At 47.5% G+C, this 26,816-nt stretch overlaps 1 protein-coding gene across 1 annotated transcript in view; it reads right to left on the minus strand.

Annotated features, from left to right (window-relative positions):
• LOC142584837 (F-box DNA helicase 1-like) overlaps nucleotides 1-26,816 on the minus strand; it is a 166,885-nt gene that overhangs the window by 110,403 nt on the left and 29,666 nt on the right. Inside the window, exons 4-5 of the mRNA XM_075695132.1 lie at nucleotides 23,089-23,212; nucleotides 11,553-11,737 (exon numbers count right to left, since the gene is read on the minus strand). Coding sequence (XP_075551247.1) covers nucleotides 11,553-11,737; nucleotides 23,089-23,212 — 309 coding nt within the window. The remainder of the gene's footprint in view (nucleotides 1-11,552; nucleotides 11,738-23,088; nucleotides 23,213-26,816) is intronic.

Consider the following 26,816-nt stretch of genomic DNA (forward strand, 5'->3'; position numbering starts at 1 on the left):
GGGTGAGAATCCCGCAACTTCGGTTGAGCAGGCGTTATCTTGAATGCGATCTGCTTTGGGGGTACAGTCTAGGTGGGCCAATGGCTCATAGCTTTGCTTGCACTGTGTTCTCGCCGCTCAGTTTGCATTGAAGCAATAGACGGCCCAAAGGCCACTTTGCTCGCTGCTGCTGCCGCGATTCCTCACGCCAGCATTTTGACAGCGAGTGTCTGCAGTAATTGAGTGTGTTCATGTTTGCCTGTGCACGCTGACACCATGCATGTCAATTTAGTTAGTAAACGAATGAAAAAGGCATTCTGCTCGAGCGGATGCTGCGTACAGTGCGGCCGCGCGAGCTCTGTCTTAAATACGATCGTGATGCTGACAGCCCAGGTGCACCAAGGGCTGATAGCTTTGTGCGCGCTATAGCACCCATACGCTTGCATGTCACCCGCGTTCACGAAGTGAAATGTCACTGTCTCGTTTGGTTTCTTCCTCTTGTTTTCCCCTCTGTCCATGGGCAATGTGTGCCGCAGGCCTCAGTAGCGTGCCTCGATGAACACGCCCCCGGGCATGGTGCATTGAGGCACCCTGACCTGCAGGATCGGTAGTGGTGGCAGTCACTCCAGATGTTTGTCTTAACCGAAAAGCATGTCCGAGATGGTTCGTCTTAAGTGGATGTTTTCGCACTGAGTCTATGGAAAACCAAACAAACATTCCCATGCTGTTCATTATATGCATGAATTCGGCTTAACCGAGTTTGTCTTAACGAGTGTTCACTGTAATATCTACTCCCCCTTCAGCGTCGACAACATTTTACTGTCCCGTTGATCCAAGATATATTGAATTATTGTCTGTGCCGAACAGTTGTAGCATCCTCTTGAAAATCCCATGCATGCTATGCGTGTATCGAACTCCCACTCCCTGTCACGCAGTCGATATATCAAACACTACATTCTCCTAAGTGCGCTTCTCCTAAAGGGGGTCGTAAATTTTTTTTGGCAGATGTTCTGACAGCATCTGTTCTTTTGGAAGATGCTGTCAAACAAAAAAGATGTTGAATCTGGAGGGAAGTACATGCAATGAGGAAAACATCAGCAGGGTGCGTTTCTCAGTTTTTCTTGCTGCGCATACATGTAGATGACTTGTGCAAGCTGCAGATGTGCATTATCGGCAAGAACCGACGGCCACACTGATTCAAGAGTGCAAAGGGCCTCCTGGTTTCATGTCTTCTCACAACGAAACGTGGATCACACTCAATCTTTTCCCAGTGTGGGATGCCAAGCACAATGCCAAACGCAGGGGTAGGAATGCCAAAAGTAATTTTGTAGCAATTTATGGAGCAGATGAAATTTCATTCTGGAGCAGATTGGAGCAGACAAATTCCTATTTTGGAGCAGTCTGTAGCACACATCTCATTACTGGAGCAGTCTGGGGCATGCAAATTTTAAGTTAAAGCAGTATTATAATTAGGTGGGGAAACATACACAAAGCCTTGCATTCTGCAGCATTAACTTAGTGTTTAAGAGCCACCTAAAGAGATTTTTCACAGTATTCTTGCGTCAAGTGCTGGCGAACTGACTGGATGTGTTTAGCAACACAATTTGTAATGCTAAGGCTGGTAAACAAACCAGTGGCTTAGTCAGATACATTTCTACGTAATGTGACAGCACAACTAGCTCAAACCTAGATTGTGCACGTGACTGACTTTGCTTTGCCACTCACTAGGCTCCCTAAAAGTGCTGGATATCTGGAGTCCACAATAAGTGATTGGGTGTAAGCCCTCTCAATAAGGTGAAGGGATCAACATTCCTCTTCTCTTGGCCTCTCCCATGTCCCCACATTGCAAGCGCCTTCTGAAGCCTTCTCTCAGTTCAAACTTTTTTATCGCAGTGATAGTGCTTCGTGGCCATCCAACTGACACAATATAGAGATTCGTTATCACCGCGATAGCTGCGATCATGGAGCAGCGCACCGCAATCAAGAGCAAATGGCAAGGCGCCGGTACGGGTCAAAATGAACCAAAAGAACAAAAGGCATGGCCAAAAGTGCATGCTCGTGCGCATTTTCGTAAAAACGGAGCGTGCACTTCCAAGCGGCTCCATTCACTCCTACAAAAGTGAGGTGCAGATGAGCCCCAGACCTACTCGCTTGCCCTCACTCACTGGCTTGGGCGCAGGATAAAAGAATGCCACTACCTCCAGTTTTATTATAGTGCCAAAAATTTTATTCATGAGGCTTCATTGGGTGCGGCTGTTCACACTCATTAGCCACTGGCAGCCAGAATACAGAAATTATTTTTACAGGCACTCTGAGACCAACAACACAACGCCCTGCACCGCACGGGCGAAGATCTTTCGCTGACGCCTGCCATGGCCAAAGCTGGCAAAGCCGTTTTGGTCGAGCGTGGCACAATTTCGCACAGCAATTTGCTTGAGTATCAAAATGGTGCAAACAGTGCAGTACTTCCACCCCTGCTAATAAAGATGTCTGTGCAGCAGAGTTCATCTTCTAGTAGACAAGCACTTTCCGCGAACGGCATTTCAGGGTGCCATGAGTGGCCAAAACGAATCCGATCCCAACCCCCACTTGGACGAACTTTTACACCAGTTTTACACTACAGCACAAGTAGACTTCAACATGCAAAAGGCGCACCGTGGTCTTGCATCCGGCCGATGCGACCTATTCGGGTGGGCGTTGCGATCAGGGGGGCTTTTCTGTAAGTGTCCACATAGTGGGCATGTCCATTTCGTCTGCTGATGAAGTGCAGATTGGGTGAACGTGCTTGTCTCCTGACACATATCCCAGCCCAGCCAACTAGCACTTTAGCAACAGACGAAATGGGCATGTCCACTAGGTGGACATGCCCCCCTCCAGTACGTCAATGACCACTTCACAGCAGAAATGATGTGCACCATTCAGGTGCAAAAAATAAGTAAGCTTCTGTGCATTTGAAATGGCCTTGGAGAAGCAAGTCGGTCTTTTCACGATCTCTGGGAACTGTTTTAAATGTGTAGAGGTTTCAGATAAGCATCAGATAGGCATATTTTAAAGCAAATAGCTTTCTTTTTTCTTTTAGGGGGGGGGGGGGGAAGGGGGCTTTATTGACCATTTTTGTAGTTGGTCAGTTTTATAATGGTCGATGGTCGGACTTGGCAAAAAAAAAAAAACATTTGTAGACTCTCCCTCTCTCTCGTCCTTTCATTCTATTTGCTTTTTTATTGCCAGATCACAAGCAGCACATGCTTACTTGAGGACTGGGTGCACAATACACACATAGAGTGTTTTCTTCAATTTGATGGGCGCATGTTGAAAGTTCTATTGTAAGAAATTTAGCACTTGGTTGACCTTCAATGTCACATATTGCACATAAGTGTTATGGGCAATATTATTTTGTCAGAATTACACCTGGATAACAACTATGCAAACCTTCAGTTTCAGCCTTGTTGGTACGACATGTTTTCTGGTGTATAGCACAGAAATTACAAAAACAACTGCAGCATTACTGTGTCTCTTCTGCTGCCCACTGTTTTTGAAGTTTCTACACTAAACACAAGAAAACACATTACACTTAGATATTTGTATTCCAATACAACACTAAGTAGTACACCTTTCACCATATAATGAGTGGTAAAAGGGAATTTTTTGTCTTTGTGAAACTAAGCAAGTCACAATCCGAAATACTAGAAACACTAGAAAACATGTTACACCTAGATATGTGCATTCTGGTACAGCACTCACTCAGTGGTACACCTTCCACCAGATCATCATAATCAGCTAATCAGCAGTAAAAGGGTGTTTCTTTCTTTGTGAAACCAATCAAGTCACATTTCGAAATATTCAAGATCATGTGCCACGCATTACACTATGCGAGTATAGCAACAAGACCTTTTTGCAGATACAGCAGAACACTGCTATTAGATTTCTGGGTGCTGCATTTTCATAGCTGCTACAAGTGCACTGCGATAGGGAAAAGGCAGCCAGAGGCATCTGGGCAGGCTGTACTATCACCATCATCATCGTTTCTGTTGTCTGTAGTTACACTTATCCATGCTTCCTGTGCATACCTTTGCTGCCATTGCTCCTTTGTGCTGCTGACTTGTGCAAGCTTCCTGTATGCACTTCGTCCTACTGCTCTGAAATACCTTGGCCTTTCTTTCCTGCTGTGCACATGCCGTGCAAGAAGCAAGGAGTGAACTTGAGTGAGCGCTTCTGATGCGCCTGATTTCTTGCCTGGCACCGTTCCAAGCGTTTCTACGTCTCAACGTGGCCGACTGTGTGTATTCCAAGCTGCTTTCTCACTCCATTCCCAGTCCACTCCTTCAGTGGACAGGCCCCATATTCATGCAGAAACTGTAGTTTGTCTACCACGGAAGTGTCAGTTGGTCTGCAACCATGACGTCAAGAAAGTGAAAATCAGTTTCGTTGCAAGAGAAGTCCAACATTCTGCACACAGTGAATGAAAAAACCAAGGTGGAAGAGGGTTTTCGCATCAAAGAAATTAGGACTTGCCTTCTACCCTGAATTCCATTGTCACAATAAGGAGCAAAATTGCAGAAAAAGCTCGAACCAGATGCAAGCAACCCCGGAGCTCAATGCACGTGCAGCTTGGTGAGGCAGCTTTAGAATGGTTTAAGCAAGCCAGAGCTGCGGGATTGAACTTCAATGGAACAGTACCATCTTGCAAGAAAAATCACTGGAGATTTCCGACAAGCTTGGAATCAATGATTTCGGGGAGTCGAATTGGTAGACTGACCGCTTCAATAAGGAACACAGGATATGCTACCGAACGGTGAAAAGAGAGGCTGGAAACTTCAACAAGTAGAAAGAGACTGTGGTGTCTATAACCAAGGATTACGAATGCAAGGACATTTTCAATGCTGACGAAGCAGTCCTTTTTTCAAGATGCTTCAAGATGTTTAACCACCGTTGTCACTTTTGAGGCATCAACCATCGATCAAATCGTGGCTGAGTGTGCTGATGCATGCAACAGTGACGAGGAAGTTAAGGAGGAGGGGGAGCAGCTGCCAGAGACAACCTTTATGCCAGCTGTAGCGACACAAGACACACTGAGGAGGCATGTCAGATCAAGCGACAATCCTGAGAGCCACACAGCATTGCAAATTCTAGAGAAACATTTTGTACTCTATCAAACGGGAAAAAACGCAGCAGACAATGCTCTACAATTCTTTGAAGTGATACCATTGCAGTAAAATTGTGTGCAGTTCATCACTAATGCTATTTTTTCAATTTTTCTGTTTTCCAACTTTTGCGTTTCCTGGCTTTTACATTTTTTTTCATTGCGGCCCAGTAATACACTTATCAGTGGGGTTCTACTGTATGCAGCACCAGTTTCACAATTGACATCACGATAAATACAACAATCATATCAGAGCAAACAGAGCCGTCTAGAAATGTGGTTAGTGAGATCATAAATGCAGATAATAATATTTGGGGTTTTACGTGCCAAAACCACTTTCTGATTATGAGGCACGCCGTAGTGGAGGACTCCGGAAATTTTGACCACCTGGGGTTCTTTAACGTGCACCTAAATCTAAGCACACGGGTGTTTTCGCATTTCGCCGCCATCAAAATGCGGCCGCCGTGGCCGGGATTCGATCCCGCGACCTCGTGCTCAGCAGCCCAACACCATAGCCACTGAGCAACCACGGCGGGTGATAAATGCAGACCAAAAACAGAAGTGGCCCCAGACAGATCAATGGGAACACCAGAAAAAATGGTAACTGGAGATGATGTCACACTACCCAGAACAACTCGCTGTTTCCTTTGAAATAAATAAGAGTTCATACTTCAGCAAACAGTGCGAGAACGAGACACAGAAAAGGAGCACACGACACGGGCACCGACATTCAGCAGATATGTTTATATCGCGAGAATGGGATATATAGGCAGAGAAGCATGAGCGAAAACCTAAACGGCATGATAAACATGAGCAGAATAACTGGAGGTTGCAGGTGGGCAGATATGTGTCAAATTTGCAGATACAAGATTTCCTTGTCTAATAACTAGCTCGATGGTGAACTGATGCATGAAAGATCACGCTGGATAATGGCAAATGCCTCAATAATTTCACGCGTGCGCTGCTCAGCATGCTTTTGGATAACGGTGACTTGACTAAAATGGGGTATGCATTTGCATGACCTGCAATGCACAGCAACACTACTGCTATGTTTTTGTTTTATGTTGTTGGCATGCTCTCGGAGGTGATCATTGAGCTAGCATCTCGCTTGTCCTCTGTAGGAACACCCGCAGCTCAAGGGTATGTCATAAACAACTCCAGTGATGCAGCTTGTGAAGGGCACCTGATGCTTCTTGTTGCAACCTTTTTTGGGGGTTCGTCTCGGTTGAGCCATCTGCATAAGGTATTTAGCTTGCCTGGGGCTGAAAAAACAACCGAAACTCTTGCCCTGCTGGCCGCTTTCTTTAATCTATGAGACAACCCGCGCACATAGGGAATGACAGCCTTTTTGAAGTATTAATCTCTGTTTTGCGGGGCTTCTCTCTTTGATGCATTTCTGCTAACATGTCCCCTGCCAGCTGTACCAGGAGGGCGCCCGTAAAACCAACCCGCAAAAGTCACTGTACCTGGCTTTCGAAGGCTGTTTACATCTCGTGTATGCACTAGCTTTACAGTGCATTACAGAAGGCGGCTTTTGCAATTCCCCTCTTCACTAACCTTGAGTGTGCCAACGAAAAAGGTAAGAGGCTTTTAGCTGAGCGGCGTGTGCACCTCCAACATACATGTTCTTTCTTCAACAAAAGGAGATAGTCCAGAAAACACAAGCTGTTATCCTCCGGTAGCTCCTTTGTGAGCGTGAGACCTTCCGTAGTACATATCTACAGAGCTCTTGTGGACGACTTGTACCACCTTGTCTTCGGTTGCCTCAATGAAGACAAGGTAGTCAGCGATATACCTGAACACCTTCCTGGCGTGGACCATTGGGAGGTTCCTTTCAATGCCACGGTCGTAGCAGCACAGCAACAGGTCACTCAGTACAGGTGCGAGGCATGAGCCGATGCCCGCTCTGTCGTTTTGGAGGAACATCTTCCCTGAAAACTTCACCACCATGGATCTGGCAGGTACAGTGCAGTCAACTTATAACGATATCAAGAACAACAAAAAATCCGATCGTTATAACCGATCATTGCTATATCTGGACTGCCATAAAAAAAAATAAATAAATGAAATAAAAAGCTGCCAAACATACCTTTGTAGCTCCGAAACCAAATTTGGCACTCACAATAAAAAATTTGCTTTGGAAAAAGTAGGCTGTGAAAAATGAAGTTTATTTATTTCTCTAAACAGCGTGTCAAGCGTTAGGTGCGCTGAAATAGTCAGCAATCTGCACTTGCTTTCGCAGGAGTTTCAGGTTCACAATCGTGGTATGCATCGCGTCCAGAGGCTACGCGAACACTGGCCGCTATAATTTAGCGTGCATAAAATCACTGAGCGACTCTATTGACGACAGTGCACTTTGCGTGAACGTTGGGGTCGGTGTGAAAGATGGCCCACTGTCAATTTCGTCGTCACTGCCACTGCTGTCGTTGCCTCTGTCGCACCACGCCACCGCCTGTGTCGCAACAGCGAACGCCCCATCGGAGATTCTTCGCAGAACGAGGCAGCGCTATCTGTTGCCAGTAGCAATGTGCTCCCAGAGTTCAGTAATGTCAGTGGCTGCCACCATATTCGTTTCACACATGCGGGGCTTCGCCCTGACTACACCGTGGCCTTGCGCACAAAGCCACCGTTTTCGTTGATCGGCATGGTCGCTGCTCTAGCCTTCATGATCGTGGCACTCGCGGTTTTCAGAATCATCGATATCATTGACTGCACGTGCTCATACTCTGAGTCTTGCAAAATTTGCAGCTTCGTCTCAAGCGACACAGCTTTGTGCTTTGTCGATGCACCTACCACTGCTCCCGCAGCACATTTTCGCGCTCGCTGCGCAGGCATAGTTTACTTCTCACACATTTATTTTTTTTTTGTCTTTCCGGACACTCGCCGGTGATGCGGACGCGAAGCAGCTAGCGTCATCTTGTGGCACGCTGCGCCAACTTGCGATGCTCCCCATGGCTTTTGCAGTCGGCGCGCTGGCGGGACACACTACGCAGTAATGGCGGCAGATACAAACTCGCATAGGCAAACGTTTCGCCCCGTCTCGGTTAGAGGGAACATAGCAATGCAAATTTCAGAATGATTCAGCATGGAAAATGCCGCCTGAATGGTAGAAGTTCGATTGTTATATTCGATATGCGGTGAACAACATATCGTTATATATGGGTTCTTTTCTCATAGCCCTAATGCATCAGTTGAGGCTCTGAAGTCGACTCATCGTTATAATCGACATATTATTATAAGTGGACTGCACTTTACATCACCAGCAAGCCAAGGAACCCGCCTACACTTGTTCCGCACTCATTTTGGATGCGCACGTCCTCGTATACCTCAATGCCTTCGTTTACTACTTCAAGGAGGTGTGAGTGAGGCAACGAGCAATAACGATGCTTTACATCGATGGACAAGGCTAGCATCCCAGCTGTGCCAAGGGAACTCAGACACTTAGATATAGCTGCTGAGATGCGATACAGCTGCTGAGATGCGAACTAGGTAAGGGTCATTCACCTCATGTAGGCCAATATATTTCTGTAGGAAGCTAGCCAGCGGCTTCTGCCAAGCGCCTCGCTCTGACACAATCACTCTGAACGGGCAGTCGGGCTTCTACGCTTTTGTAGAGAAAAAGGCTTCAAGGATCTCTCTACCTTTCTTTTTGATCGACGCTACATGCTTTTCCAGTCCCGCTTTTCGCACATCGTCACTGCTTTCTTCCTTTGCCCTACTTGGAAGCTTCCCTTCGACTTTATAAAAATAGGCTCTAATGGCAGCTTCAAGTTTTTCCTTGTAAACAACCGAAGGCATGATGGCAAAGCTCCCTTCTTTGACAGGTACAAGGAGCTTCAGCTGTGCCTTCCTTAGGGGAGAAGCCAGTTGTGTGGGTTTGACACGTCAATGTAGCTTCCGAGGGCATGCCAACAACATACTAAAACAAAAATATAGCAGCACTCTTGTTCTGCATTGCAGGTCGTGTGAATGCATCCCCCGATTTTAGTCTCGGAAATTTGCACAAGGAAATCTCATATCTGCAAATTTGACGCATCTCCGCCCACCTGCAACCTCAAGTCATTCTGTTCATGTTTATCATGCGGTTTTCACCCATGCTTCTCTGCCTATACATTTCACGCTTGAGCAATAAACATATCTGTTGCAAGTTGGCACCTGTGTCGTGTGCTCCTTTTCTGTGTTCAGTTTTCTGGGTCCAGTACAGTGCTAATGACAAGGGAGACAGAAAAGAGGATGGGACACACATGGCACTGACTTACAATAATGAGAAAAGGTGGTGGCTGTGTTAGCCAGCCTTCCATAGCCTTATCTTCAAAAGAAATGGGCTTATTGAACACGGGTGAACAAAGGTGTTAACCTCACCTGCGACCATGAGGTAATGTTTTGGGAATGACAAGTGTATTTATTGACATTGAGCATGCACGCACGCTTGACGTAAGGATTCAAAAAGCAATAGTGTTTTTCCAATAAACGCAGCTGTAAGTCAGCGCTTCCTTCCGCTTTCCGTTTCCTGCGTTGTTGGTGCTGTTTTTAAACCCTATGGAAAACCACCAACTCACCCAATCTTCTTCCGTTTTTGCAGTTTGCTGAAGTATGTGTTTGTGCCAACAAGCCAGCTAGCCACCATTTTGAAATAAGAGTCTATCCAAGTCAAAAGGGTGCTGGGAATGTTAAGTAATTATGTTTTTCGTAGTAGTAGTAATGTACGGGGAACAGAATCAAAAGCCTTCCTAAAATCAAGCAAAGTACGATCTACTAGGTTGTCGGAGTTTAGTGAAGCACGCAGGCCAAGCAGAAATTCAACAAGTTGCATGTCACATGAAAATTCACTCCTAAAGCCATGCTCAAATGCACAGAAGATATTTTTGATGACACTGCACTAGACTTGAGGATCTGATTTAAAGTGACATCTGGAGCAAGTCGACACAGCATCGAAATTCTGAATGGTCACAAAGTATGAAAGCCCCAGTAGTGGCTGCTGCAAGTGACTGCCCTGATTAGTGTTCATCCTGTCTGTTTATCGAAATAAAAATACAAAAAAGAAAGCATGCTTCAGGCAATTTTCAGGTATTTGATAAGAAGGTGAATATAGCTTAAGTTTTGGTCAATTTCACTTTTAAAGTTCGTCCTTAATGTTTTAAAGGTTTATCTCTCCATTTATGCTAGAGCACCATGACCCTGCCATTGTTTTCCAATACATGCTGCCCTCTTTCCACAAATGCAATGAGCGACATTAAAAAAAAAAAAAAATTGTCAACTGTCCCAGGGAGAAAGTTCTGCCAGTGTTGACCTTGCCAACACAAGATCAAATGACCCCAACCGGCCAAACATAGTAGGGCCAGTCAACTCACTCGACTCTCCCAATGCCCGTCTTCCCGGCACCAGCTCTCGCACCTCCCGACGTTCTGCTTCACCGCGACACAGATACGCATTGATGGGAGCCACTGTCATAGCTACACAGCTATGACGAGTCGTTGAAAGCTTAGGTAATGGTATAACGTAGAAACAGAAGTTTCAATGACGAAAGCAAAAAATCGAGATCAGATAGGCAAACTGCTAGACGGTGATAAACATAAAACCTGATTTGATCAAGCAGGCTAGGTGGCTGTTTGCCGCTGCCCTATATTAAAAGGGATGCCAACAAAAGTTGTCGTCACGACCAGCACATTCCCACTCTATGGCACGGATAAGTCGAGGGTGTAAGAAATGGGGTTCCTCCTCTTCGACTGCAGGATAGTGGCGCATGCAGAGCAACTCCAGAGTCGGTTCGCTTCTCACGACCATCCTGCAGAAGGATTCCCGTTTGGTTTTGGAGCACAACAATGGTATGAGCAAACAGGACAGCTCAGACGTGCTCCCCATTCACGAAGCAGCACCCACAAGCAACTTGGGCCTAGATTAAGTGCCCGGCATGTATGGACATTCACTATGCAAGTTGGCATGCCGAGTCAAACCTCTGCTTATGCTAGCAGTGCACGGCAAAACAAATGCAGAAAAAGACGGGTCTGTGCCTCCTGTGAAAAAAATATAACTTCATTTTACCATGCACTGCTCCCATTATAAGTTATAACTGGCCCGATTCACCATCTCTGTGCAAACTTCCATTCCTCAGCATGTTTGACTGAAAAACTATTGCTTGTATGTACACACTGAACCTTGTTATAGCGAAGTTGTTCCTTACACAAAAGCATCATCGCATCCAATATTAATCACCAGCATATATTCCATCGCACACTGATATCGGCGAAAAACATTTCAAATTTACTGCGTTACACTAAAAAAAAGCTTGTTATATCAGTGTTCATTACATCGGGGTTCAACAGTGTCAGCTAAGTGGAAATCTAGTGCAAACTGAAAAATAAATGTCACGTTGGACTATCTTGCGCTGCATACTTTGTTAGTGAGAGCATTTGAAACAACACAGTGTACTCACGCATGGCAGAGGCTGTGTGCCCTCTGGAAATGCAGCAGGAAGGTGGCCATGCAATAGAGTGCTTCGCTCAGCGCGGTCTCATCTATGGACCGATGAAAGAGGCAACGCAAATTTTGAACGCTCCCAGCCACCACCGTCACCAGGACCGCCACGGCACTCCACCAATGTCGGGAACTCTCCGATTCCTGAGAAGCCCCAAGGAGATCCCAAGGTTACTGGACTATGGCCACAAGCCGAAGAGAAGGCTATGAGGCACCCAGAAAAATAACCATGACTGGTAGGTCGAAATTCAAGAAATAAGCTGTTTCTGGAAACGTCAACACTTTCACAACGAGAAATTAGATAAGCAGGCACAGATGAATCTTGCTCTAACAAAACCACATTCTCAAAAAGAAAATGCCTTCATGATATGCAACATTTGTTGCAGCCATGTATATTTGTTACATTCTAATACTGGCGTCTAATATTTTAAGCTTGCTTCGTTATATCAAATAATTCGTTAGTTTCATGTTCTTATACAGAGGTTCAATTGCAACTGAACATTCATCTTTGGAAAGAAACAGCATGAAACAAACAAGGGACAAAGTAGTAATGCATATTGCCCACATTGTCTGCTTCTTTTTCTTTAGCCGTCTATTCCGCACTGTTTGTTGGCAATGGTTCCTTGACACTCCTCAGTGAGCACAAAGCCAGGGTGAAAAGACTTGTGGGTGAATTCCACAGAAACGGGCATTGCTGAAGAACAGTACAAAATTCTATGTATATGATTTATCTTGAGGTGCAAAGTATAATTTGTGGAGATGCGTTTGCACAAGGCTCACCCTACGACTGACGGTCAGGAAAGGGCACGATGCTCCTCCATTCTGCAACGCACAAAGGTGCTATGGCAGGGTTCGTCGACTCTCCGACACGGCACAGAGAAGGCTCCAGAGTCAGGTCACCAACAAACGTGGATTTATTCACCCAAGGTACAGCACAGTGCGACAGTCACAGCGCTTACGGGCAAAGGCTCACTGCAAGACCGATAGAGTATGTGCGCCCGCTGCACTAGGGCTAACCAGTAGGCGGTCCCCCAAGCGCGAGAATGAGAAGTCGTGGGAGCAAAGGTCCCGTGTAGCGAACTCTTCCCGGGCCTGTGAGTATCTCCCGCGGCGATGAAGCGCTTAGCGGAAGAGAGCTCAGGTGGAGAGGGCGCCCGCGGGCTACCACTCAGGAAACCAAGGCGTCCCGGTGACACTTGCTCGCGCGGTGATTCAAGCCGGGGAGAAAGAAGCACGGTTTACGCGGGAAATTAGCTCCAGCACACTAGCCGTGTCCGCCATGTTGCTGTTATGGCGGCAGTTCCCGGAGATCGAGCTCAGCACAATGCGCGAGCTGGAGGACAAGGCACCTCGATCCCCATGTTCCCCCCTCCTAAAGACCGAGGCCAGCCTGCAAAGAAGGCTGGCTGAGGTCAAGTTGCAAGGTTGACTTCTCCAAAGTGGGATAAGCCAACAGGGCAAAGTCCAAGAGGGTGTCGCTGTCACTCTCAGAACCAGGTCCTGGAGAAGGTGCCACAGTACAAAGAGGCGAAGATGTTGCTTCTCTTTATGAGAATCCAGGGGGGCCAGCCTTGGTCACAAAAGTTCCACGCACCAGGAAGGGCCCACTGCCAGGAGGAAGGGTTGGCAGCCCAGGAAGGATGATGTGGGGCAGCACCAAGGGTCAGCCAGGAACGCTTGAGGTCCGCTGGACAGGAGCTGCCAAGGACGCGTGAGGCGTGGCTGCCATTTTGCCGCAGCGGCCACCACGAAAGTCACTGGGCTCCCCGAATTGCATGCTGACATGAACAGCAGACCAGGATGACTGGCAGCCAGGCTATAGCAGCAGCAGCTGGAGTAACCACCCTCGGCCAGGGGCTAGCGCTTGACTAGACGCACCAGCCCCAGTGAGCGGCGCCCTAGGCAGCAGGAGGCAAGGTTGGCACAAGCTCGTGGCCCCCCAAGGTAGAAGTCAGTCACGGTGGCAGGACCAGGGGGCATCGTGGTCAGCAAAACTTGTGGCACAGTGGGACCAGGCATAGCAGGAAGACTCGACAATGCTGGGGAAAGAACAGGAAAGCCCTCCAGCATAGCCGGTTCGCCAAAAAAGTGCCTGCCCGGCTGATTGGCCAAGGAGGGGTGTTTGCCCGGCTGAGGCTTGGGCAACACACAAGAGGGTATACTAGACCACAAGGGTCTGTCTCTGCTTCTGTGTGTGCCCTCGCACTGTAGCTGCATTTCTCCGTTCACCTGCCCGGTAGGGGATGAAGTCCGGCTACGAGCTGGTGGGAGAAAAGCTGTCTAGGTGTGTTTCCGCAGGGTGTACCGGTGGCGTGGCTTGGGGCCAGCTGTGTCGCAGTATGCCTGCGGTTCACTGACCGCCTCCCCCTCTTCCAAGTCGCTGCTTCTGGCAATTAAATTTTTGAGGTCCGAGACGTGTAGGTAGAAAAAGTAGGTAAACGAGCTGGTGTTCGGGTTCTATTTTCCACTCCGAAACGTCTTGGTTTGATGTGTGCCAAGGTGAACGCAGGACATCGGGAAAATAAACAGGTGTGCGCAAAAAAACATGGGCAGAAACATGTCGAATGTGTAAAGAAAGTAGTTTATTCAGTTCCCTTGTTGTGCGCTTCATCATATCTAGGCCAAACGGGCAGATGTCTGAATGACAGATTGCATGAGCATCGATATAAGGTGGAAAACCAGCTCTCCGGTCATATAAGTGTGCATTGTAGGGTTCACAAGTGCATCCCAGATTTTGATAGAACCTGTGTTTTGAACAGAGCTGATGATCAACTAACAAGGGAGATATTGGAAGCGCTTGAGATCAAGAAGCGTGGTGATGATTCTATCAGTGAAGCCTCAGTTTCTCTTTCGACAAAGGAACTGGCGTATCTTGGGAGTGACACTTAGAAGTTATTCTGTATCGTGGCTTCCTTGTGCGATGCAGATGACGGCGCTGTTTCTTCTTGTTGTTTTGATCCTTGACAGCAGCTATATATTCCTATGTCAAGAAATAAAACACTCAGTTGTTAGTGCGCCTACATGGTTGTCTCGTGTCTCCTTCCTTCGTCTGTTGTTTTATTTGGAGCCTTCTTTGTAATCTCCAAAAGTAGAGGAAAGCAAGTGCATACCTAGTCGAATGGTTTCCCGTGGACAGCAAGGAGAAGCCTATCTCGTTAAGACAGACATCCCAATCCCTGTATTGCTGGGCAAAGGCCGCGAGCAAGGGCTTGAGGCTTCGGTTAATCCACTCTGTCAGGTTGGCCTATGGGTGATACGTGGTTGTCTTGCGGTGCTTAATGCCAATAGCAGCACACGCATCCAAGAACACCTTGGCCGTGACGTAGGACGCGTTGTCCGATATCAGCTCTGCCAGGAAGCCGAAGTGGTTAAAGACCTCGTTTAACTTGTCCCAGATTGCCCGTGCCGTTAACTTCCTAAGGGGAAAAAGTTCAACCTATTTAGTGAAGTGATCTGTGACAGCCAGGAGAAAAACATAGCCTTGCCAGCTTCTGGGAAACGGTCCCATAATGTCAAAGGACGCGACTTGCCAGTGTAGCTGGCTGTCAATTGGCTGCATGAGACCGGGGGATTTGCCTGCGCGAGGCTTCACGCATTGGCACACGTGGCACGAGCGGGCACAGTGAAGAGCAGCATGCTTCATACTTGGCCAGATAGTGGAGCGGCACAAGTTTTGGAAAGTCTTAAGGCCACTCGCATGTCTGGCCAACCGCGAGTCGTGGAAATAGCTCAGGTTGGCTTTCCTTAGACTGCGGGGTATCACCACCTTAAAAGACTCCTGGGGAGCCTCCTCAGTTAGCGCAGGAGAACTCCATCGGTGTCAACCAGATACATATCCAACGTGCCTGCAACAGTACCAGTTTCGTAGCACTCGGTACCAACAGCAATACCAGCTATATGTGTGCGCCCGACGGCTTCGCCGCCCCGCTCCTCTTGGGAGTTCGGCTCTGAAAGCCCGTCAACGATTTGTCGAGAAAATGGATCGCTCTGCTGTGACCTTAGTAGTTCTTGCCTGCTGAAGACAATACCAGAGGAACTAATGGGGTCCGCCAGATAAACGTCCTCTCCCGAGGCTGGCAATCTGGGGATTTTTTGTCATCGGGGGTCGTGCCGTTTGAGCCATTCGAATTGACAGCGTTTGAGTCATGGGAGACTGAGGCTCTGGTCTCTAGTTGGTGCGGATGCTCATGGGAGTGACAGACCAAAGGTTCAGACGCCGAAACGGGGGTGCATGACAGGGCATCACCCACCACATTCAAACTCCCTTCTCGGTAGTGCACAAAAAAGTTGTACCGCTGCAGTGTCAACGCCCAGCGTGCAAGGTGGCCTGAGGGCTCACGCAAGTGCTTAAGCCAGGCGAGTGCCATTGGAACACATAACATTCCAGTGCGCGTTACGTCCGGCGGCTGCCACCTCGCCGCTGCTAGACAACATCCTCCATAACTGGTCGTGGGAGGCAGCGACTCGCGGAAGTGGAATTGGGAAGCCAACTGGCGACCCTTGACCAGGCCCTGCGAGCCACTGTAACCAGTGGGGCCCTGGAGGAGGGGCTCCACCCACTATAACCAAACAACCTATACCTACAATAAACGTTTACTCTCTCTCTCTCTCTCTCCATCGACGTAGCAGTGGAACTTTCGGAGAGCAAAAACTATAGCGAGACACTCCCTTGCGGTCCCGCTGTAGTTGTGCTCGGCGGAGTTAAGTGATTGGCTTGCAAAGGCGACTAGTCAGAGAACGCTGTCGTGCTCCTGAAGCAGCACAGCCCCAAGGCTCAGGTCGCTCGTGTCAGCTTGGACAACGAACTCCCTGTTGAAGTCGGGAAGCTTCAGTTCGGCTGTATCCATTAAAACTCGGGACAGTGCCTGAAAGGCACCCTCCTGCTCAGGACCTCAGGACCCAAGCTCTATCGTGCCGACTTTTTCAACAGTGCAGCCAAGGGCGCTTGGAGAGTGGCGCAATTCGGAATGAACTGTCTACAGTAGTTCACCATTCCCAAAAAGCGCCTAAGGCCCTGAATGTTCACAGGCATTGGGTATTCGAGGATAGCTCGCACCGTCTCTTCGCATGGCAGAACACGACTCCTGTCGATGGTAAAGCCCAATAGGGAAATGTGAGTCTCAGCTGTTTGGGCTTTCTGCGGGTTTAGAGGCAACCCAGCGGCACGCTACCTTTCGAGGTCGTCCTCCAGGTGGCGGAGGTGCTCCTCGAACGTTCGAGAGAAGATGACAATGTCATCAAGGTATGCCAGCGCATAGCACCACTTAGCATCCCCCAGAATGCAGTCAATCAATCTCTGGAATGTAGCTGCAGCTCGAGAGCAGCCAAATGGCATACAGGTAAGCTGGTAAAGGCCTCGGTGAGAGGTGAATGCACTTTTGTCCGTATCAGCCAGCTCCATCTGAACCTGCAGGTAGCCGCGGTTAGCATTCAGGGTGGCGAAGTAGCATGCATTGCCTAGATTAGCCACGATCGAGTCCACATTAGGCATAGGATAAGCATCCTTCCTCGTGACCTCGTTCAGCTGGTGGTAGTCCACACATAGTCAACTAGAGCCACCTCTTTTGGGGACCATTACCACTGGTGAACTTTCACAGGGTGTCTACCGAGTTGACATTTCTAAATTCCCTGAGTTTTCCAGGTTTTCCCTGAGTGCCTTTGCACATTTCCCTGAGTGATGCAGAACTATGTATTGTGTCAAGACGGGCTGAAAACATACCGCCTCATTCTGTCACTTTCGAGTAACCGCGTGAAAAAAATAATAAAGCGACTTAATCCAATTTGAATACTAAGGAGTAGTGTTTATTCAGAAAGAGAATAGAAGGCAGGGGTTAGTAAAATGCACAGCAAATAAAGTGTCTTCGAAAAAAATTGCAAATGAAGTCAGGCATTCACAAATACGAATAAAAAGGAGATGCACATAGAAGCAAATATATTCGAATATAAGCTATTTCTATCAACTGATAGCAAGCTCAGTGGTATGAGGCCCGAACTCTGTCACAATTGAGATTCTCTCTCAACCGCTCGTAAGTCAACCTCAACTGTCCTGACATACTCTTAGCCCAAGCATGACGCCTGAGTGTTGTGTTTCACTGCTTTAACGAGTTTATTTTGGTTTGGATGAGGGACACCTGCATCTCGGCATCAGCCAAAACTTTGTTTTTTGAGCTCAAGCTCCTTCAAAACGGTGGCAGCAAGCTTCCTTTCCCGTTTATTCCTCAATGCGTACATCATTTCTGTTCTTGTCCTCCTTCTGCCACTCGTTCACCCCAAGGACCATTTGCAGCATTTTGGTCAGTTGCACAGGCCGCGGCCGATTTTTAGAACTCCTTAGGGGTCGCGAATATGTTCGAAAAATCGGCCAGTTGGAAAAAAAATAAATGCGTGCCATTTACTGGCCTTAGGGGCTCAAACCGCCACAGGCACGTTCGAAAACACACTGAAGGCCTGTCGGTACACATATTAGGCATATCGGCGCATGTACAGTGACAGAAAATACCGGGTGCACGCGTGCATAATTAAGGAATACATACTGTTTTCCGTGGCAATAGCCCCTTCCCACGCTTGTTATGCTTCACTACAATACTTTTGCGTATGCTTCACCATGTAACATTCCTGTACAGAGGCGAAGCTAACTTTCGGGAACCGGCATTATGCAGCGCGCCGTGTTTTCTAAGTTTCTAAGCCAATCGCGAGGAACCCAAAGGCGGAGTCCGTGCCATTGCTGACAGCTAATTCTTTTAATAAAAAACTCGGCACCCAACGGCAAGAAGCTTCATAGCGAACGTCGAAGCAGCTAGGCCTAGCGTTGCCGCAGTGGTGGCAACGGCTGCCAGCGGATCCGCGTGCGAGCGTGCCGGTTCGAGGTGTCGAAGTAACCAAAACGGCGGCGGTGGTGCCTTTGATCATTGCCGTTTCGGACCTGCGGTCAGGGCAAAACGTCTGGAAAATCGGACGGCGAATAGTTCTTGCGTCCGAAATGTCACACGTTCTGATAAGTTGACTCTATGGGGTACGTGGCGATGCCGCGAAGCCGTCCAAATTATCGGGAATCCGCAAAGTCGGTCGTTGAGTGCACACTGGCAACTCCTCCAGCCGACGACAGGGTGTCAAAGACGATTCATTACGATTCCTGTCTGTTGCTCGAGCCAGCATTACCGCGACTTTCGACGCTTTCAATAAAATTGCCGCTAATTTTCCCTGATAATTCCCTGAGTTTTCCCTGACCTTTTCCAGACTACTCAAAATCCCTGAGATTTCCCGGTTTTCCCGGTTTTCCCGGTTGGTAGACACCCTGTTTCAGGGACTGTTTAAGCGTTGGTCAATACCGGTCTCAATAAGCTCATCCAATGCCTGGTCAATTTCCTTCCTCTTGGCCACACTAATGGGGCGAGGATTGCATTTCCATGGTAATGCGTCGCCTGTGTCGATCGGATGTTGCACAAAAGAGGTGCAATCCGGTCGTTCAGTGAACATCGCGCCGAAACGAGTCAGCAGCTATGACAGGCGTGCCTTATCATGCACTGACAAGCTGTCGGACAAAGGTGGCAGCGAGCAGTCCGAGCTGCTGCTTAACGGGGTGGTCACTGGGATAGCCGGCGCCTTGACTGCTGTAGCAGCGCAATGCTCGTGAGAAAGCGGTTCACACCGACCATTTTCCACTGTGCTGGCCAAGGGGCCAGTATAGCCGGCGGAGTGAGGGACACGAGTCAAGGGAGCAGCGCTAGGTCTCCTCTCCTCCTGTTCTTGCGTGGCGTCCGGCGTCTGAGGGGCCGCCGCGACCAGCGGGAGTGTAGCAAACGGTTGCAGGGGGTCAGAAGGGCCTGCCCTGTAGCCTCCGCTTGCGACATCAATCACAATACCTGTGCGTGCGAGGAAGTCGCGTCCGAGAATCCCGGGCATGGAAAGACCCGGGAGATGCACAAAGCACAGACAGTGCATGCGATTTTCCCAGCGCACAACCCACCGCACAGAGCCATACGAGGTAATTGTGCCGTTCGCGAGGTGGAAGGCGGTGTCGCAGGCTTTAATGCCGACAGAACGCTGGCGCAAATGAGCCATGACCTCCTCGCTGAACAGTGAGACCGAAGCCCTGCTATCCAGCAGTGCTACAAACTGTCGACCAGTGATCGTAAGGGGGATAAAAAGGCGCCGGCGTGGGGGAAGAGTCAGTTTCAGTGCGACATGCCATTGCAGCCAGAGGTTGCGTTTCACTACCATGCGCTCCTGCTGTCGCCACCGACAAGGGGGAATTCACCTGCGGCTCACCGTTTTCCGAAGGACAAAGAGGCTCTTGCGTCAGGCTGCATGCTTTGCATGTTCGGGTTATATGGCCGCTTTCATGACAATGGCAGCAGACAACGCCTTGCTCCGATTGAGGGGTCCTGGGTGCGTCTGGAGCACTAGGTAGCTTCCATTCGCTAGCCAAAGGGGCACCGCGATCGGATTTCCCCTTGTGCGCAAGGGCATGGGTTTCGCGTTCTCGTTGGCCGTGTGGGGCAGAACAGCACACCCGGGCGTGCGAGTATGGGTCGAGAGCACAGTCAGAAAGGTCATGCCCATTTCGGTGCTCTCTCGTGGGCGAGGCCACCTCGTACCTCGTATTTCAGGGAGTTACGGGTCACCACCAGCCCACGCACGAGGTTCGAGAGAGGCGGACAGCGGTGGCGGCGGGCGGTAGGTTCTCACTGCCAGTACGTCACCCTGCATCCACTTTGCATCGGAGGCCAAGTCGTCTAGGTCACGATAACGGGCACTCCGAAGGTAAGCGTCGAAGGTTGGATGGCCTTGACGAATGGCCCGCTCCAACTTCTTGGCGTCAGATGCCAAAGGGTCAAGAAGATAGAGCTCCTGCATAGCCCTGACATACTCGAGCATAGATTCGCCTGGGTGTTAGGTGCGAAGCGTTAGGTGCGAAGCGTTAGCTTGCGACGCATGCCGCGCTCATAGTCAGGAGGAAGTAATTCGCTGCGGAAAAGCGTCCTAAACTCCTCCAGCGAACAAGCTTGTTGGCCAACAAGTCGGTACCACCATGCCGTGTGGCTGTTAGCGAGACGGGCAACACAGCGCCTAGCATCACGCTGTTCTCCAGCCACATTGCCTGTTGATAGTGGTGCAGTGCCTCGAGGTACTCCATAGCACTCATGCGGTCCGAATAACCACTGCACTCCGGGAGAGGTACATGTAGGCCGCTTGGCATGCCTGGCTGAGGGGACTGGAGGTCTCCCTTTAGAGCACTAGGTTGAGAGCACACTACACTTCCATCAGGACTTGGAGAAGCTTTGCAGCTGCGGTGTGCAGCGGCGTTTGCTCCGGGCCAGGCGTGGCAGTTTCCATGCAACTGGCGCCCAACCTGGGGCTGCCACTCAGGAGGTCAATCAGGGCGTGTCGCGGTGACACTTGCTCGCGCGGTAATTCAAGCCAAGGAGACAGAAGCACGGTTTGCATGGGAAATAAGCTCCGGCGCACTAGCCGTGTCCGGCATGATGCTGCTATGGTGGCGGTTCCCGTAGATTGAGCTAAGCACAATGCATGAGCTGGGAGACGAGGCATGGGGAGGCACCTCGATCCCCACAAATTTCATGCTTGAATGCATTACTACCCCGTTTCTTGCAGAATGAGTTGTGCCATGTGCTTCCTCCCAGCATAGCGCTCCACAACTCCGTGAAACCATGTTATAAGCCTAAATTCGCATATACCCCACACTCCGCATGTTGAAGCTCCCTTCCCGCCCATTTTGTGGTCGCCATCTTGAATTTTGTTTGTGTTAGTAGTTCAGTATTCCGGGCAATCTCAAATGAGCCTGAATAATCCGTTGACTACTCTATATTGCCGTATATTAATGTCCTTACTCGAGTTTCTTTTTTTAGTCTCCCAACTGCATCCTTGCCTTATATTTGTGATCGCCTTATAATCAAATAAATATGGTACTGTATTTGCATGTGCACCGCCGGTGCGAGTAAAGCATTTTTGAGACAGAATATGGCTTTCAATAAATTTTTCCTGCATTCATAAGTTTTCAATCATTGCCATCTACTAGAAACTGTAATACAAAAATTGACCATAGCGGCATGGTTTTAGCCAAAAAGAAATTCAGCCCTTAACCCTTTGAAGGTCAATTTTTTTCGCCATATGCAACCGCCCAGGGTTGATTCTTTTTATTGCAGGTTTCGATTCTTCTTAGGGACTTATTTCGAAAAAAATTTACTGCAATTTTTTTAGGGTGACCTTAAAGTGAGAAAAAAATAGTTTGCACTGGTATATATGTACACTTCATTGATGAATAATAACAATAAAAAAGGAAATAAACTTATAAGAATAAACAATTTGATGCATTGTTATACACATAGTTCAAGGCATTGAAAATGCACAAACGAGACTATTTCGCAAGGCTAAAATATTCCTGCTCTTACACTAATATGTACGTCCATAGCGTATTCGAATTGCGTAGGTGACTCAAGAAAACTGAGGTTGTGTGCCTGTTAAAAAAGCAGAACATGTGACAAACTTCTGGTAATCTTCATCTTATCGCCAACAAGAGGCAAATTAGTTTTCGCGAGTGTCAAAAAAAAAAAAAAGCAACGGAAGCGCATGCACGGCCGCATCCTTCCTGTGCGCACCACTGTGAGCACTAAACGAGCGAGAAACAAGCAGTCGCCCTTTCAGCACTTAGTAATAAGATAGCTATCAGTTTTGCAAGCGCAAGAAGCTGAAACCAGCATGCGGTACAAAAACAAAACTGCCTCCTGCCCGCCCGCTCGCCAATGCGCAAGCGGTAGCATATAGACACGCGGGAACAAACTTGTTCTAAAACAAACCATGCAATGATAACTGAGAGAGGGAGGCAGGCGAAAAAAATTCCCTGTATTCTTACATAGTGGCAGCACATGACATAAAAGAAAAAGTGAGAAAATTGGCACGCTTGTTAAACATACAGACGGCACTGTAAATATACGGCATCGACCATTTTTGGACTTGTTCGCGGCGCCGCATATTTACGTCATTGACCCTCAAAGGGTTAAAAGGTTAACTGGAGAGCACTGGACCTTTATCCCACATCTGCACTGGTCAGGCAGATCACAAATATTCCTTTCATGAACTTTCCTCCACCTTTCAGGCTTCCACCAAATTGATTTGCCATGTTCCGTGTCCCTGTGCCTCGAGCTGCCAATTAACTTGGCCTCGCTATGCAATTTGCTAGCCTCTCTGCTAGCTTAAATGGTACAGCGACTGCTCTGAAAAGGCTCACAGGCTCTACATCCCACGCTTGATCCCAGCACCGGGATGAATTTTCCTTCAACTGAAATTTTTTTTTCTGAGAAGCCAGTATGTGTTTCCTTTGTAACTTCGTGCTACGGTCGTCGGGTGGATGACAATTCTCCCTTTCATATGGACTTGCAGATTTTCCTCATGATGATGCCAGTGATGATGGACCCAACTAACTCTATTCGTCTCAACTGCCAACCTTATTGAAGTGCAGTAAAAGAAAATCCCACCTTTGGAGGCCAGATGTTGTCACGAGAGATAAGTTGGAGCACCTCCACGATGACTCCATAGCATGGGAGCCTGACCAGCAAATCTTGGAGTCCTGTAGTGTTTTCCTTGAAACCACTCATGTACCTGTGGGATGAACACTCGATAAGTTTTCCAAGTGACACAGTAAAGAATCACAGGAAGCAACAAGGGACATACTTGGGCATGATTAGCATATGCAGTGCTCAGCATTCGACATGAAATGCTTGGAGCGCATGGCTATCGACGCTTTCTGCTCCGCCTGTGGACGCTTCGATGGTGCAAAAGGCACTGGCCGCCATGCCATCCTAGTATCGTGTCTCAGTTGCCAAGCACTGTCAACAAGGTGTCTCCCTCTCCCTCTTTTCACCGATGTGCCTAAGCTATAGACTCGCTATAAGTACTCATTAAACCATACTGAGAGTACAAAAAGAGGAAAGCTGGTACTACTGCCCGCTCATACTGCAACCACTGAAGTGCCATAGCATGCCTTGGGTGAAAAGAGGGGGTAGGTATGGCTTCATTTCCTCTGGATCCACCTAACAAAGTAGCACCACCGCCACGCTCGTGTGTGGCCTCCGTCATTTATGGTTCAACGTGTTATCCTTAATGTCAAAGGCCTTCGCTCCTGCGAGTGCTAATCAGTCGTGCGATGACTAGAATTGCAGCTTCTGCACTGCTTCTGAGAAAAACAGGAACAATATTTGCCGAGTCATTCAGCAAATAATGGCATGTTGATTTAGTAGGCATCCGTTTACTGTTCTCTTGATACCCTCCATAATTCGACATTCAGTCAATTCGGACATATTTTTCAGTGCTGTAACATTTGAATTAACAATGTTTTAGTGTTCTCATGTGAGTTTTGTGGCCGTCTCCCTGATTTATATTCGTGGTAAAACAAACTGATGCTTATAACAAGGACTGGGAAAGTACTGTAAAGCCCCACATATAATATTAGGATTTTTTCTGATTGTTAGCAAGAGAGTAGTAGAGAGCTGGGATAGTTTGTAGTGGATTCATTGTAAAGCAGTGCAAACAAATGGACCCAGAACAGAAGCACTTGTGGTATCTAGGTGTTTTGTGTCTGCGTTGTGTTTTTTTTTTTTGCAATTAACCAATTGTTAGCGTCCCTAATTTTCACCTCTTCCTATATTCTGATTCAAACAAAAATTTCAACCATAAATTAGGCTCGAACATTTAGTTCTGCTATTGCTCGATGGCTACCATCATATCGCTTTATGGCTACCTTGATCGTCCTCCAGTGTGCAGGAGGCGCTGTTGTGTTTGGCTGCCATAATATGCTGACACAGCAAGCAAGGGAGCAGCTTGGCAGCACACAAAGCTATTGTGCTAACCACGTTAAGTAAAGTGCGAAGTCCGATGTAAATTAAATGTGTTTGCTGTGTTTTCCTCACTCGTATTATATGTGGATGAAACTTTCTTTTTTTGCTTTTCTTTACCCCCAAATCTTGTTTCATATTATATCGGGTCCGTAATATATGTTGATTTTTACGGTAAGTTATACATTCAGTGCTTCATGCAGCAATGCACTATACACAACAAAAGTATACATAGAACATGCTTTCGTTAGGCTTATGCAAATATTCAATATTTCAGAATTCAATATTTGAATATGTTGCTATTCAATATTAAACTCAGCTTGAATTTGAGCATTCTAAACAAAGGAATCTATGTGTTATTCCACATATACGTTACACCCCCGATTACAACACCCTGAAAAGAGAGAAAAATATATGTGCGCATACAACACGCAGAAATAACTGCATACAACACCCAAATATTTGTAAAACAGTCTCCATTTGCAGATGCATGAATCGCCCAGCTCGTATATTTGACAAGAGGCTGTTCCCCACCTATTCGTAATGCTAATAGTGGAAAATGCAACTGTCAGTACAAGGTTCGTCCGGGTTGACAGGATCGATAGAAATGATGACGAAACGTGGACAGAGGGAATTCAACAAAAGCAGCATGTGTTTCGTGTGCGAAAGCACATCCTATGATCAGGCCAATTAGCTGCTGATAGGCACGAAGATCGTATTGGATAATCGATGATGAACTTCAAGCCGTTTCAACAGCCATCAATATAAGCGGCACGCATGATCTCTGGACCGGACACAGCTGACGAGCCACCCGTACAACATATTGGCAGCAAGCATTCTACAACGACTTGCGGCCTGTCACCACGCCAGCCAGCCGCGAATTTGCAGTGAATACTGCCTAGGCCACTGGCCTAATTGGCAGAGTTTCATCAGGTGTTTGCAACTAAAGTTACGGTTTGGTGGCGAATCAATCCACATGTATTCAGAGCAGTTGCACAACACTTGCAAAGCTGACAAACCACCTCGCAGACGAAAACAAGCGTACAGAAGTTGTTCACGGCTGCCATCTTTGCGACACACTGAACGGCAGCCTCTAGTATCTGACACCATTTGTAGATGGACATTGGTGTCTTGCTGTAGCTTTGAACAACCCAACCCACGACTAGCTTTGGATTTATACGATTTACACGACAGGTGCAAAAGTGTCATAACCCATTTTCATGCATTTGCACAGACGGCTGATGAATGAAGGGGGGAGCGGCATTGTGCGAACATGCCATATGACCCACTAGATTACAGAATCTTTGACAGGAGGCAAATCATGTGCTCAACCTGACAATGAAACTGCACAGACGGCACCTGTTCTTTATCATTAGCACTGCTAAGTCAGGATTGGTGATTGTGTCACATGATGCGCTGTCAATTTATCTGTCACCTAAATTAGCTGTATGATAACCCACCTGCCAGAAAATTGCGCCAGTCCTTCAGTATTTTGGAGAAAAGAGAGAAAGTAACACTTTTGTTAGGGGTGTGTGAACATAAAAATTTTTGAATATGAATCGAATACAAATACTTAGCATAGAATATTGAATAATGATATGCACATGCATTTTTAGCAAGTTGGCTTATTTTAACACGTTGAAACATTGCAATTACATTGCAATTGGTAAAAAATTTTAGCAAGCCATTACATTACAAGATTGTGCATGTAGCTCATGTTAGCTATGGAAAATTTAATAATTTTTATTAGTAGTCTGTTCTCGCCAACCTATGTCTTATTATACCACACCGCATCAATATCCCGTAAACTCAGAGGCATTTCACCCCGTACCAGTTGGCACTCATTGCATTTAATGCCAAGCAATAAGCTCAGGTGTGCAGGTGGAGCCTGCAGAAGAGTGCACTCTCGCTGTTCGCCAACCCGTGCCCCTTGCTACTGAGAGGCTCGCTTTTCTGCACAGCTTGGACGCCAAGTGGCTAAGCGTGCTTTACAGGCAAAATTTCGCCAGCAGCATGACATTTTTGCAATTCAGCACAAAATCAGACACTTTCTTAGGTCAGACAGAAATAAACGCTAAGAACCATGTTTGCTCCCGCACAGCCAGCAATATGGTCGATTTGTTTCGAATATTCGTATCCAATCAAATATACGAAAATTTTCTACTATCTAGTTTTTGAATCGAATAAGAATATTAAAAATATAATATACAACAATATTAGAAATTTTCGAATATTTGCACACCCCTACTTCTTATGCGACAAATAAGATTGCCGCAATACACAGGTCCACTATAAAACTAATAGTTACTTTTAAGCTAACACTACTCACGAATTCATTAGTTCGAGAAAAAAATGCACTTGATTCTGTTCAA

The sequence above is a fragment of the Dermacentor variabilis genome, chromosome 6 (genome assembly GCF_050947875.1).
Source record: "Dermacentor variabilis isolate Ectoservices chromosome 6, ASM5094787v1, whole genome shotgun sequence".
NCBI lineage: Eukaryota > Metazoa > Arthropoda > Arachnida > Ixodida > Ixodidae > Dermacentor > Dermacentor variabilis.